Genomic DNA, 14,069 nt, shown 5'->3' on the forward strand with positions numbered 1-14,069 from the left:
GATCTCCAGGGATCAGATCATTGAGGCCCCCAAAATTCAAAATGCAGCCGAGGCTCAGTTAAAAACTTATTGAAAGCTCTTTGTTCCTGGAGATCACAAACGGATTGTTCGTCCTTTATTATATTGTCATGGATTGTTCAGATGCCACGATACACAAGTCTCGATGGAAATCAGGTAGCCTTTTGATGCCGAATGGTGGCTTTCCATGACCTTACTGACCATAACGGGGAGTCGGTTGTTACTGGTTTGAATAATGCGTCTCGTTCGTTGCCAGATTTACGAGTTCCTTTGGCATAACTCAAGCAGGCAGAGAACGAGTGAAAGCAGTTTGACAGCTGCAGGTACAAAACTGTGTGAAGGTACGAGGTACTCGGTGACTCGGTACGTGGACGGAAGAGTGTATGGACGGCCGGCTGAAAGTCTTGGCTTGTTTATCCTGTTCCGTCTTGCCTAATCGGACGCGCCAATTGTAAATTGATACACACCACTTGACCATCCGCGCACTTTAGGCTTGATTCTCTCCTTTGTTCTCTCCTTCATCTTGTGCACCGACAGATCTCTCAGAGGGTCGGCATTGGATAGTCTCGCATCCCTATTGTACTTTCACTGCGTCGTGCTCACAGAATCTCCACAGAATGCACGGGGAGGTAAGTTTCGAACATCGGCCTTTGTTGTTTTGTGTACCCCTCCATCGATCCCTGCCCAAAAACATCCGCACCACTCTATCTATCTCTCTGCATGCGTCCTTCGCATCAGCTACAGCTCTCTACTCCGAATCAGCATGTACTGATCTTTCCATAGGTTTGCCACCTGCATATTGGGCAGGCCGGCACTCAGCTTGGCAATGCCGCCTGGGAGTTGTAAGAACGAACCTTGCGCCCACCGCTACTTTGCATCACGATTGCTAATCCGCTTCCCCCAGGTATCTCCTCGAACACGGCCTGAAGGCTGATGGTCGACCTGATCCTGATGCCAACGTCGGCGATCCTGGAGCCTTTGAGACCTTTTTCACCGAGACCAGCAACAACAAACACGTCCCTCGGTCGATTTTCGTCGATCTCGATCCATCCCCTATTGATGAAATCCGAACTGGTCAATACAGACAACTTTTCCACCCAGAGCTATTGATTAGTGGTAAAGAGGATGCTGCAAACAATTACGCTCGGGGTCACTACACCATCGGCAAGGAGCTCGTAGATGATGTTTTGGACAAGGTTCGTCGCGTTGCAGGTGAGTCTTGACGCGACTTCATCCGAGAAAGACGCCGGAAACCCCTGACCCTTCGCTAGACAACTGTTCCTCACTCCAAGGCTTCCTGATCTTCCATTCCTTCGGAGGAGGTACTGGATCCGGCTTCGGTGCCCTGCTTCTCGAGCGGCTTTCGGTCGACTATGGCAAAAAGTGCAAATTGGAATTCGCTGTCTACCCGGCCCCACAGGTGTCGTCGTCAGTCGTCGAACCCTACAATGCCGTTCTCTCCACTCACAGCACCATTGAGCACGCTGACTGCACATTCCTGGTGGATAACGAAGCTGTGTACGACATCTGCCGTCGCAGCCTGGATATTCCTCGACCCGATTACGAGCATCTGAATCGCCTCATCGCCCAAGTCGTGTCCTCTGTCACTTCAAGTCTCCGCTTCGATGGTGCTCTCAACGTCGACTTGAACGAGTTCCAGACCAACTTGGTACCGTATCCTCGTATCCACTACCCGCTTATCAGCTATGCTCCTGTCGTGTCCACCAAGCGATCCTCGCACGAGAGCTTCAAGGTCCACGACCTGACGCTGCAGTGCTTTGAGCCAAACAACCAGATGGTCGTCTGTGACCCTCACAACGGAAAATACATGGCTGTTGCCTTGCTCTACCGTGGTGACGTTGTTCCGCGCGATACGAATGCTGCTATTGCCTCCCTCAAGGCCAAATCAAGCTTCCACTTGGTCGATTGGTGCCCCACTGGATTCAAAGTCGGCATCAACTATCAACCTCGTAAGTTTCTCGATGATTCTCGCTTGCTCTATATTAATTAACACTATCGTAGCCATGCCCGTTCCCGGTGGCGAGCTCGCCAAAGTCGACCGCTCCGTCAGCATGCTGTCCAACACCACCGCCATCGCCGAGGCCTGGAGTCGACTCGATCATAAATTTGACCTGATGTACTCGAAGCGAGCGTTCGTGCACTGGTATGTCGGCGAAGGTATGGAGGAAGGCGAGTTCTCCGAAGCTCGGGAAGACCTCGCGGCATTGGAAAAGGACTATGAGGAAGTTGCTAGCGACAGTCTCGAGGCAGAAGACGAGACTGGCGCCGAGTACTGAGTAATCCAACCAAGACCTAAGTGAATGAAATCCCGGAACTTCCTCATTTGCAATCACACAGACACGGTCAATTAGCAGATCACGGAGCTCCAAGTCATGCAGAGCATGAACGAAACCATACGGTCTTTGGACTAGAGAAGCAGATCCTTGACAGAATGTGCCCGGAGTGAGTTAGCCTACGATATGAAAGCATGAGACGAGTCACGGCAGCGAGGGAGTCGATAACACAGATTGAAATATTGATTGTTACCAGGAGAGATACCAAATTCTTGAGGATTGGTGACACTATTCAGAGGACTGCGAGCCCAAAGTGGCATCTTAAGTAGTAAATGAGAATCATCTCGTAATATTCGAGGCAGAGACGTAGAGGTCCGCCAGAGCATTGGCTCAAACGTGACAACAGACAGCCTTGGAGGCTTCGAGCACGTGACCGGGCTGAGTGCTTCTCCAAGTCAGTCTACACTTCATCCCCGCCTTGTCCTGCGGTAGGTAGCAAGGCCGTTGTTCTCGCATATATTGAGACCTGGTGGCCAGAATATTACAAAGTCTCGTGGCCCGACAATGACTTCGTCTATTCCATTCGCCATATAAGAGTCGCTTCGGGTCCACAATGTCAAATGTGACTTCTTCCTCCCCGCCGCAACAGCGGCCGTCTCTTTACCGTTCTCAATCCCATGCCAACTCCTCGAACAAGAACGATCCCTCGTCATCCAACCAACCTCAATCCGCAGAGCCGAGTGCTCAACCTTCACGACCCTCCCATGGCAGATCAAAATCTTATCTCTCACCTGCAGATCCTAAACCACGGAACGCCATCACGCTCCCTACTGCAACCAGTGCGTTCGAGAAGACGGCATCGCGCCTACACCTACCAGGAACCTCGCATCGACATCATCAGAAGGATAAAGACCACAACTCCAGTGGACACCAACACTCCCAATCACATTCTCACATATCACACCATAACAATGATTCAACACACAGTCTCACCTTCAGACGTCACCGCCCCACGCAATCCGAAGCACATCCCATCCGTCGATTCGCTTCAAAGGAGGCTCTCTCGACCCTCCCTCATTTGGTTGCAGGACTCAACGCGGAGCGAGACAAGCGAATACACACAGGAAATGTGCCCAACCCGATAAACCCAACAAATCGCAGTGCTGGCAGCAACGGTATCAATAGCACGGGTGCGCATTTCTTCGGTCCTTCTGCCGCAATATCAAGCGATTTCCAGGCCGGCGGTCGCTATGATTACAATGCGTCCGGATTTCCTGAACTACGCCGGCGTGCGACATCCGATCCCGCCTCTCGTGACAAAATCTCTCAACCAGCTCCAGCACATCCCCTCCGGCCTAAGACGTCGTTTGAAGAGGCCCTCGATCGCGGTGACGCCGCACGCGTCGCACGGCGCATCCATGTCAAAGTTGAGGATCTCCAGCGCCGCGACACCGAACTCCGAGCTGGTGAAGAAGAACTTCGATCCCGCGTTGCAGAGATAACCGCCACAGGCGTCGAAATAACTCGTCGATTAGACTATGGATACTACAACTTGCTCGAGAAGGTTGGAAGCCTCGTCAGCATGATCGGTAGTTTTCAGTCTCTAGCACGACAGACCGAGACATTGATAAGGAATTTTGAGCGCGAGAGCAAAAGGGTCGATGAAGATACACGCCGACGGGTCAAAACTCTGCAGGGGGGCTTCGAGGCCAGGCAGGTGAAGGCCAAACAATTGTCAGAGCGTGGAGACAAGGTGAGCGCCAGGGCGAGAGAGCTATCTGCCCGATTGGAGAAGGCTCGAGCGAAAGTGGAGGAATGGGAGAACCGGGAAGAGAAATTCCGCAAGGCATGGGACCGTGTGTGGGGAATCGTGTGGTGGACGAGCATTGCGGTGCTTGTTATCGTCCTAGCTGTGGTACTGGGCAAGGAATGGTATTTCCACGGAGATCCCGTGAAGGCCGGGCTGGGACAGCATGGTGAAGGGAACTGGAATCGGAGCCTGAGACTCGGTGGGACGGCGGGGGGCCAGGAGAATGAGAGACTCCTTCGACTCAGTGAAGGCGGTGACGGCAGCTCTCCTAGCGACCCCAGCGGCAACGAGAATGACACCGCCAGCGGAGAGAAGAGGCTGAACGTACCAGACGACGTGAGGGAGATTCTCTTAGGTATCGCTGAGAGGAACTACAGGAGGAAAAAGGCATTCCCGGAGGTTCCTAGCTTGGTGTTTGGGACGCCTCGGCTGACGACAAACACAGAGGAGGACCAGTGTCGAGAAGACCCGAGACTGGCCAGCTTGGACGAGCTCTGACAAGCGGAGCAGTTCACCAGTCATCTCTCTCTTTCTCTCCTCTGCGTATGGAAACGGAAAAGGAAACGAAATACAGCGTTCGAAGCGATGGATTTGAGTTATGTACGTTGCTCGCAGGCGTCGTTGATTTCTGTATTTGGCATATTTGCATATTTGCATATTTTAATTTGTGAAAGAGAGATACCCCCCCGATCTAGCTTGTCCCTCGCAAGAAACATTCCGTTGCCTTCTCTTTTGCGAGAGAGACTTATCAAATACTATTATCTGAATAATCTTCCCTTTCCCATCCTATCCTATCCTATCCTATCCGATCCTTTCCTTTCCTTTACTAGACCGAGAGACACATTAGAGAAGCCCGGAGGGGGAGACAAACAGAAGCCGAAATACATGTGTGTGTGTGTCGTTGGGACACGATGATTTCTATTCATCTATCTATCCATGTCCATATCCAGTCCCAGTCCAGTCCCGCCCAGCAGTACAATGTAAGAGAGGAGAGAGACGTCTCCATCTTTCTCTTCTTACCACACCAATAAAGAATTTCCCGCATCCTTAGACAGGGAGATTGTGCTTTATTTCCCCTCCAAAATAGAGAAACACCAACAAGCAGCCTTAAGTGGGTGTGAGATCAAAAAGCCAGGGGGAAAATCATCCAAACCATTTCCACCGGATAATACATTTCCTTCAAGAAGGCGACGACGATTCTTCCCCTTCGCCGGATTCCATCATAGATTAGATGACTTGATCGCATGACATGTTGTAGAGAGCTGAGTGTGTCTGATGGCAAATCGACAAGAGTCCTCATAGCGAGAGACTAGAATAGCAGTGATGAGCGTTGACGATCGATGAGTGATATCATCGGAACTTTGCCCGTGATGAAGTTTTTCTTTGAGAACACGAGACGCAGCAAGGAGGTTATGGGTGACTTAGAAACCTGAGAGACTTGTCCGGTAGCAAATCGCGAACTTGACCCATGCTTGACTGTTGCGATATTCACCCGGGAAACAAATCTGCCCCGGCGCCATTCACCAGAAGTAGGACGTGAACATGCGGAGCAGAAAAACGCAGGAGAAGAACCTGATCAACCACATCGCCTTTGTATAGAGAGAGAGACAGCAGTCGAGGTGCATAGTCATGGTATCATGCCAGGAGGTCATCTGCTGGCCCCATTGACACCATTCGAAATCTTATAGGCAACAACTGCCTTCTCTAGTGCCTGTAGGACATCCTTCTTGAGATCCTCTGCATCTTCGACACCGCAGCTAAGTCTGACAAGATCGTCAAATACACCAATAGCCTCACGTTGTTCCTTGGGAATACCCGCGTGCGTCATAGCACTAGGAACTTCGCATAGACTTTCGACGCCTCCCAAGCTTTCAGCAAGGGTAAAGATGCGCGTTTGTTGGCAGAATCTCTCTGCGGCAGCGTGTCCACCTTTGAGACGGAAACTGAGCATCCCACCACCCATGCCTTCGCGGTGCTGCTTGATGGCAATCGCCCTCTGCTTGTGAGAATCCAGACCAGGATAGTTCACTGCAATGACATGTGGCGAGGCCTCCAGTGCTCGAGCAACAGCTAGCGCATTTGTGCTTGCCTCTCTTGCTCGAAGATGCAGTGTCTTCAGCCCTCGGTGAGCAAGCCAGCAATCGAATGGTGAAGGCACAGCTCCAATGGCGTTTTGGAGAAAGGTCAAACGTTGCTTCAATTCGTCCGAGTTGAATGCAGCAACGCCCATGACGACATCTGAGTGTCCGTTGATGTATTTTGTCACAGAGTGTACAACAATATCGGCTCCATGGTCCAGTGGATTCTGCACGTAGGGCGATAAGAATGTATTGTCTACCACAACCAGAATGCCGTGTCTGTGTGCGACTGACGCGACATTCCTGATGTCAACGAGACTCAGTGTAGGATTTGAAGGACTCTCAATCCAGATGAGTTTGGTTTGCTCCCTGATCAACTCTTCAACGTCCAGTTCAATAGAAGGTGAAAATGTGACCTCCACGCCATGTGCTAGAGCCACTTTTGTGAAATAACGATGAGTGCCTCCGTAGACATCGGAAACAGATATGACATGTGAGCCCGCAGCGAGCGACTGGAGTATTGTCGCCGTGGTGGCTGAGCCGGAGGCAAATGCCAGAGCGAATCTGGCGTGTTCAAGTGCGGCCACAGCCTCTTCAAAGTTATCACGGTTTGGGTTGGCGCTGCGACTGTATTCATACAACCCGACAGGCTTGCCCACAGCCGTTTGTGCAAAGGTTGTAGACAGGGATAGAGGCTCGATGACGGCGCCTGTAGAGGGATCTAGTGGCGAACCAGCATGCACCGCCAGTGTGCCAAAATTGTAGACGGGGGAAGGGGCTCGAGCAGGAGTGACGATGCCGCCATCTTCGTTGGTCAAGATACGCTCGTTAGGTCGGAGAGGTCGGGGTGACAGAGGGACTTGAACTGGGACAGTCATGACGACTATGAGGTTTTGTTTCTCTCTGCTTTGTTACCAGAGAACCAGAAAAAACGGGTGATGGCGGTGTGTTCTGGGGGAAGCCGGATGCTGGTTGCGGGGTTCAACGAGGATGAGCTGTAGGTGAAGCACAGGGAAGACAACACAGATGGAATGGGGCACAAGTTGGAAGAGAGAGAGGTTATGTACTTGTTCAGCACTGGTTCATCTTGTTTGTAAGAAGAGACATTTTTTGGTCATCGATTCCTCTCTGATGGAATTCTCTGGTTTGACCCGCGGGTCATCATATCAAAATAATCAATCAAACAAAATGTTCAAAGATGACGTGCTTTAAGACCCAGGCATGCTCCAGGCACCACACACAGTTCTGTAAGCCCAAGAACGGCGACTGCCACCTGCGCCGTCAGACCCTGAGCGGGTGATAGGCTCCTCCGCGTTTAAAATTAGTGGCTCCTCTTGCCCCTATGCCAGCTTGACCAGCATGCGCGCCATTCAAGGGGCGTTGATGACAAACTCATTCCAGGGGCAGTTGCAGTAGTCGCCGCTTAATCACGGATAGCCCCGCCAAGTGCTTGGACAATTGTAACCACCGACAGCGAGTGCTTCCCTCGAACCACCCAATACGCCGAATCCATAAGGACTGCACCGACGTTCCAGTGGTCAATTGTGGTGAGCCAAATGCATGGGCCACTGCACGCTGTCAGATAATATCGACGAAATGTACAGCGCTCCTCTATTTGATTCGTTGCAGTTTTGTGTCACCACCAGTCCACGCCGCCCAACCCAGGCTCGCCCATTGACGCCTGGACCAGGTTAGAAATGCTCTCTCAGCTTATGGTCTGGATATAATACCTCGATAGAGTAGGGCACTCTATACTCTACCACCGGGGCAGGTTCAGGTTCGCCAGGTTTCCTTATCTTGGGAGGTGTTGGTGCTTGATCATTCCACTTTTCAGCCTCGACACGGACGTTGACGATGGTGCCTTCATCGAGATAGATTGGGTCGCCTTCAGTCTCCCAGACCCAGGTCTGTTCGGTCTCGTTGCTATTGACGGTTTAATATGGAGCTCGCACTTGTTTCACCGGTGAATCGACTCACTAGACACACCCCTCGAAAAGCATGGTCGGTGGGACAAAAATGTCGTCGAAGAATCGTGTTGTAACTTGGCGCCGTAGACTTAGCATCCAATGCTGAAACTGGTGCTTGGAACTTACTCCGAATGCCTTCTGGTGTACATTTCTGGATAACACCGGTAATGATCTCGCCTTTGAATGGTCGAAACACAATCATTCGAAATTGTACTTTGATTTCCCATTAGCCCCCGCGAAACGAACACAGCGGGGGTCCTCGAGCACCATTGACATTGGCATTTCCCGTGCCATTACCGATCAAGCCATCAGAAGCCTTCAAAAGGTCATACATGCAAATGCACAGTCCAACCTTCTGCACAACCTGGCACAAGGGTTAGAGACTGGAGATCAAGTGCCCTGGGTGAAGCAGACTTTGTTTGAATATTTTTCATTGATACGGTCTTCGAGGTCTTGTCGGGTAATTTGGTTGTTCACAAATCCATGTGGCGGTATCTGCACCAGGTCGTCGAAAGTGGTCTGTCGAATTAGCATTTCTCTGTGTTCCCGACCGAGCAGAGAAGTGAGGTGACCGTACGAGAATGAACATGTTCCTACGGTATGCGCAGAAGGTTCCGTGATTGGAATTCGGACAAGACGAAATGTAGCATGTTCTGGGACTCTGAGAAACAGGGTACACTGGAATGCTGGAACAATGGAATAGCGAGTGCTATGGGTGTGGCTTGGGAAAATCTTCCTGCATGTTGGAGAGACTTTGATAGAGGATCCGCTCACGCGCCGCTTTTAGCCACAATATGGTCTTGGCAGCCGCTTTTCCTCGCCACCATCAGGAGCGAATTTCATCCTCAACCTGCATTCCATCTTGAACGTTCTTGTGCCACCATTTGCTACTTATCATTGTCGCTGTCCTACGCCTTATATCCCACTATCCGCAGAAAATCCTTGCGCTTTGCGATGTCCGCTTCACCTTCGATGCCTTTGGGACTGAAGCCATCCACCACGCCTAGGATTCCTCGGCCTTGCTCTGTCTGGGCCACAATCACCTCCACAGGATTCGCCGTTGCGCAGTAGATGCGACAAACCTCGGGGACAGCACGGATAGCGCCGAGGACATTAAGAGGATACATGTCGCGTAGGAAAATGATAAAGCTGTGGCCGGCCCCAATGGCCATTGCATTTCGCTGGGCCAGAGTGACCAGCTCTGGATCCGTTCCCGAGTAGCGAACCAAGCAGACATCCGAGGCCTCACAAAAGGCAAGGCCGAACTTGGCCCCCGGGACAGTGTTGAATATAGCTTCATGAAGGTCTTCGACCGTTTTGATGAAATGGGAGTGGCCGAGAATCAGGTTCAGGCCCTGAGGGTTATCGATGAGGACGGTCTTGAGTTCCATGTGTGGTTGCTGAGCTTGACTCTTGAGAAATTGTTCGTTGTGTTGGAAGTTGTAGGGTTTTGCATGTAGTTTTACTCCCTTGCCTCATGTACTTGACTGGTTTTGAGGCCTGGGGATCAGGTGATGTTTAAGTCTCACCTGTTTTGACCACGTCCCAATCCATGCAGCCTCTTATCCTTGTGTGATGATCGCGTTAAACGTCGCGTGACAGACCGGCCGTATACAAGCAGGCTTTTCAATTCCAAAGAGACCGACGTGGTTGGATTTACTTCATATATATACTCGGTACCGGTGTCTACATCCGTATCTTGTTCCCTTGCTTGCTTCGTAGAACTCTGCAAACCCAAAGAACCCTTCTACATTTAAACCCACGACAGTAGAACATGTCAAGGCCTTGGCTGTTGAGACGGCGAATGATGCAAATACGTAAGGATGGAGGTAATTGTACCCCGTATTCAATAGCAATAGTAGTTGACTGGACAGGACAGTGGGCCAGCCGAGGAAGTGCAGAGCGGCAAGGGTTTCGGGTTCTAGCCTTATTTCTCAGCCTTGCCACTAGCTCAGCCTTGCATGGCGGGCACCGCCAAATAAATATTTGTATCAGTCAACACCACCCGACTCCGCAGCCATCGAACCATATACAAGTTTTGCTGCTTGAAATTCTGGGTGCAGGTACTTGTGTTGGTTTTCACGTACCCAAATGATTTACCCAGTACTTTAGCGTTGATAACTGCACATATCGTTGTGCTCTCTGGATGTCTAGCCAGCCCTTTTCCTTCCCGCCTCCGCCTCCACCTCCTCCCAAACGAACGGAGACGACTTTTCAGCAGAATCAAGCCTTTCAAAGCAGCAGAGGGTCATTTAGAGGTGGCCATCCCTCCAGAGGATATGCAAGAGGCGGGCGTGGAGGGTATGGCAGCAACCGTCCGGGATCAACTACATCGTCCGCAGTATACAATCAGAATTGGTCGCATAAGCCCTTGAATAATGGTCCACAAAGAGGAAGTTTTCTCAACGCCCCGCAGAAGCGCAATCACGGCACCGCATTTGCTCCGGCACAGCAACATCGCCCACGTCCTACGGCGGCGCCCGCAGTGCCTAGCTTTAATGCCTCGATCGAACACCTGTTGACTCGCGGGCCATCCGTTGACCAAACTAGCCAGATACCACCCGAGCCCAAGAAGGTAGAACCCAGAAAACAAAATGCTCTCGGACTGACCCCAGCGAAATTTGACCAAGACTCCGATCCAGAAGACGATGAAAATGAGGAACAGCGTCTGGCGCACACGACGACCTCGGGCGCGGCTGGTTACATATTCGAATACAGAGGGCATCCTCTAGCTCTGCGGACTCGAGAAGAGATATTGGCTTGGATTGGAGAAAGAAGACGGCGTTACCCAACACAAGCGCGGATTGCGGCGGCGAAGAAGGAAGCCGAGGAGAAGAAACGAAAATGGGAGGAGGAGCAGAAGGTGAAGCGTGAGGCCAGAAAAGAGGTCCTGGCCAAAAGAGAACAGGAAAGAGCCGAAAGACTCAAAGCCATCGGGAAGGTGAAACAGCCACGCGAACAGGACCAAAGCGTTCAGACTGGTGAGGGATCCGCAAATCCAAATGCCGCCGCTCGAGCGAAATTGAAGGCCGATAAACTTCGCAAGAGAGCTCTCAAAGCACAACAGGAGTTGGAGAAAGCGGAGGAAGCATTGAGACTTGCAGAGATGAAAGAAACCACATCGCCAGACTCGAGCGCTGCCACGATACCCAGTCGGCTTCCTACCACAGAAGCAGGCGACGTCACGTCCAGTTCAGACCTCACGGACTCAGACGCCACCTCATCCTCTGGCTCGTCTACAAGTTCCGACTCTGATTCCGATACCGACTCGAATGCTAGCTCTGATTTGGACTCGATTCCAGAAGTTACAAGCACTAAAGAGGCCTCTCGTGCACATGTCTCTCTTCCTTTGCAACCACAGTCAAGACTGCATGCGCCCCAAGTCTGCAAGCATTTCGCCAGGTACAAAACGTGCAAATGGGGATCAAGCTGCCGCTATTCTCATGAAATAACTCGGAAGCATGGAAGAAGCGACACGGGAGCTACCACAGGCCAGCGCAAACCTACAACAACCACGGGTACCAGCAATATAAGGAGGAAGGGATTGTATCAGGTCATGGTGGAAAAGGAGCGAGAAGAGAGTAGGAAACGCCTGCTCAGTGCCATCATTGGCCTGGGAGAGAAGGGACTGCTTGAGAGTCCAGCGCAGAAGGCAGAAGGCATTGAATAGGTGTGTAAACCGTTCTTTCAGACTTTGTTTTACTGCTGTACAGAATTCTACCAAGCAAGCGTTCAAGCCCTCAACAACGACATGGCAATTGCATGCTGACTTTATACATGATTCGCATCTTCCTGCCCAGATTCTCTCCGAAGCACACTCTCTATAAACTCGCGCGCTTCTCTCCCTTCCCGGATCCCCAGCCAGCCCTCTCCGCCCGCAAGAGGGAAACAGTGCATCTGGCCCTCCCACACCAGCCACTGCCCCGTCAGCCCGAGTCTTTGGCACTTGTGCATGAATGCCATTGCGTCCGGCGCCAACACGTCGTGCGTGCCCAAGACCCCGTGCACGTGTACCTGTCGTTCCTTGAGGGCGTGGAAGGCCGCGTCGGGGTTGAGGAGGGGCGAAACGCTGGGGTCGGTGAGCGGTGTGGGTTCGTGGGAGGGAGAGTTCTGCTTCTTCTTGTTCGCCGTGCCGTTGCTGTCATCGTTCGCGGTCCAGACCTGCGCGACTTCTCGTGTCGTCTTCTCCGTCAGGAGACAGTCCAGTTGATCCACCTTGCGGATTTCCGGGTTGGTGTTGGTCAAGTCTGTGGGACCTGAGATGCTGATCAAGGCCGTGAGTGGGAATTTAGCCTCTCTCGTCCTTGTTCCAGGTCCCTCATTGGTGAGCTTGGTCAAGTCGTTATCGCCGTCATCGCCAGTAGCAAGAGGTGTTTCCGTTCTAGAATGGACTTGCTGGCTCTGCTGCTGTTGTTGTTGTTGTTGTTGTTGTTGTTGTTGTTGTTGTTGTTGTTGTTGTTGTTGTTGTTGTTGTTGTTGTGGTTGTGACGGTCCAATCCCATAATTCTGCACGGCCCAGAATCCCAGACTCAGGACGACGTTCCCCCCGCTGCTATCACCAGCCAGACTGAGCGTGTTTCCCTTCGCGGCCACCTCGTCCATGACCGTTGTGAGCCACTTTCTGAGGATCCTCAAGCTCTCGCTCGCGGGATTTTTGGGGGCCAGTGGATAACTGACGAGGACCAGCTCGATTTCGGTGTCGGTGTCTTTGTGAGGGTCATTTGCGTGTTTGCCACCATCGTTGACGTCGACGGGTGAAGTACTACTGGACCGGTGTCTCGCGAAGTCTTGCGCGAGCTGTGCCACGAAGCGCCAGTGTTCGGAAGATGGGGGCGATTGGAACCCGCCGCCGCAGAAATAATAGACGTGGTGGACGCGTCTTCCTGGCTCTCCTCCACCTCCTCCTCCTTCATCTTGTCCCCCTCCCCTTCGTCCTCTCGCCTTCCCCCCCTCGCCCGCGCGAGCGTTCACCCGATACCGATACATCCACACGTCGGCACACCGCGTCTCGGTGATCTGCACACCCCGCTTCCTCGGCGGCGACAGGCGCGGCGACCCCGCTGGCTGGGCTGACCCGCCGAGCTGGACGAGACGGGGACGCAGCGGTTTCATGACGGCACGCAGCGCGCGGTACAGGAGCGAGAGGTCGGTGCGTGTGGTGATTTGCACACCGCCGCCGCCGCCGAGATGCTGCTGCGGTTGCGGTCCCGGTCCCGGTCCTGGTTGTTGGTCATGGCGATCGCCATTGGAGTTTCTAGAGTGTGTTTCCGCTCTCGTTGGCGCCGTCGCAGTCGCAACGGCGGCCGCGGCCATAGCTATGGCTATGGCTATGGTCGGAGGAGTGGCTGGCTAGCTGACTAGCACGTACCTATCTATGTATGATAGGTCGAGGTCGAATGCGTGTCTTTCTATGCCGGGATGGCGGTGACGACAGTGATGATGACTTTGTGCTCGATATCTCAGATGTCTTCCCTTTCCGCCTTCTTACCAAAGAATGCCGGTCAAGACGAGACGAGACAGAATGAATGAATGCCACCGGTTGATTTGACCAAGCCGCTGTACGAGGTACAGATTGATTGATTGATGGGGCTCTTCTGTGTCGCTACAAAGCCCCCTAGACATGTACCTACATACATACACGCACAAACACACGTACATACATATCAAGTACGAGGCGCATGTGTATATTGGATTCCCAGAATCCCAGATGTGCGTCCATCTACCCACCACCCTCACAACCCCTGTGCGTCTAATTCTACCCCTAGATACCTAGAACCCTGGGAGTAACCAGGGTGGGAAAAAAAAAGACTAAAAAGAGTCGTCGACGTCATGACCTACTGTACCTCCCTGGGCTGTGCACCAAAAGTGATACAAGGCTGGAAAACCTGCTCTTGGAGTGAAT

The 14,069-nt window shown here is 52.2% G+C and overlaps 6 protein-coding genes across 6 annotated transcripts; 3 read left to right on the plus strand and 3 right to left on the minus strand.

The window, feature by feature from the left end:
- Positions 1-635: 635 nt before the first annotated feature.
- Z517_02603 (tubulin alpha chain) lies at positions 636-2,315 on the plus strand (the record flags this gene model as incomplete). The annotated part of the gene is made up of 5 exons (XM_013431712.1): positions 636-647; positions 802-860; positions 923-1,230; positions 1,290-1,988; positions 2,041-2,315. The coding sequence occupies 5 exons, from the start codon at positions 636-638 to the stop codon at positions 2,313-2,315; spliced, it is 1,353 nt and encodes a 450-aa protein (XP_013287166.1).
- Positions 2,316-2,925: 610 nt separating this feature from the next.
- Positions 2,926-4,620, plus strand: Z517_02604 (uncharacterized protein; the record flags this gene model as incomplete). Its single annotated transcript, XM_013431713.1, has 1 exon — positions 2,926-4,620. One exon carries the CDS (start codon positions 2,926-2,928, stop codon positions 4,618-4,620), a length of 1,695 nt encoding a protein of 564 aa, XP_013287167.1.
- A 1,150-nt stretch (positions 4,621-5,770) lies between these two features.
- Positions 5,771-7,078, minus strand: Z517_02605 (uncharacterized protein; the record flags this gene model as incomplete). The annotated part of the gene is made up of 1 exon (XM_013431714.1): positions 5,771-7,078. The coding sequence occupies one exon, from the start codon at positions 7,076-7,078 to the stop codon at positions 5,771-5,773; it is 1,308 nt and encodes a 435-aa protein (XP_013287168.1).
- A 758-nt stretch (positions 7,079-7,836) lies between these two features.
- Z517_02606 (DNA-directed RNA polymerase) lies at positions 7,837-9,558 on the minus strand (the record flags this gene model as incomplete). The annotated part of the gene is made up of 7 exons (XM_013431715.1): positions 7,837-7,881; positions 7,931-8,123; positions 8,178-8,241; positions 8,294-8,380; positions 8,435-8,531; positions 8,582-8,686; positions 9,094-9,558. The coding sequence occupies 7 exons, from the start codon at positions 9,556-9,558 to the stop codon at positions 7,837-7,839; spliced, it is 1,056 nt and encodes a 351-aa protein (XP_013287169.1).
- Positions 9,559-10,313: 755 nt separating this feature from the next.
- On the plus strand, positions 10,314-11,837 carry Z517_02607 (uncharacterized protein; the record flags this gene model as incomplete). Its single annotated transcript, XM_013431716.1, has 1 exon — positions 10,314-11,837. One exon carries the CDS (start codon positions 10,314-10,316, stop codon positions 11,835-11,837), a length of 1,524 nt encoding a protein of 507 aa, XP_013287170.1.
- A 101-nt stretch (positions 11,838-11,938) lies between these two features.
- On the minus strand, positions 11,939-13,480 carry Z517_02608 (uncharacterized protein; the record flags this gene model as incomplete). Its single annotated transcript, XM_013431717.1, has 1 exon — positions 11,939-13,480. The coding sequence occupies one exon, from the start codon at positions 13,478-13,480 to the stop codon at positions 11,939-11,941; it is 1,542 nt and encodes a 513-aa protein (XP_013287171.1).
- Positions 13,481-14,069: the final 589 nt, after the last annotated feature.

The sequence above is a fragment of the Fonsecaea pedrosoi genome (genome assembly GCF_000835455.1).
Source record: "Fonsecaea pedrosoi CBS 271.37 unplaced genomic scaffold supercont1.2, whole genome shotgun sequence".
Classification (NCBI taxonomy): Eukaryota; Fungi; Ascomycota; class Eurotiomycetes; order Chaetothyriales; family Herpotrichiellaceae; genus Fonsecaea; species Fonsecaea pedrosoi.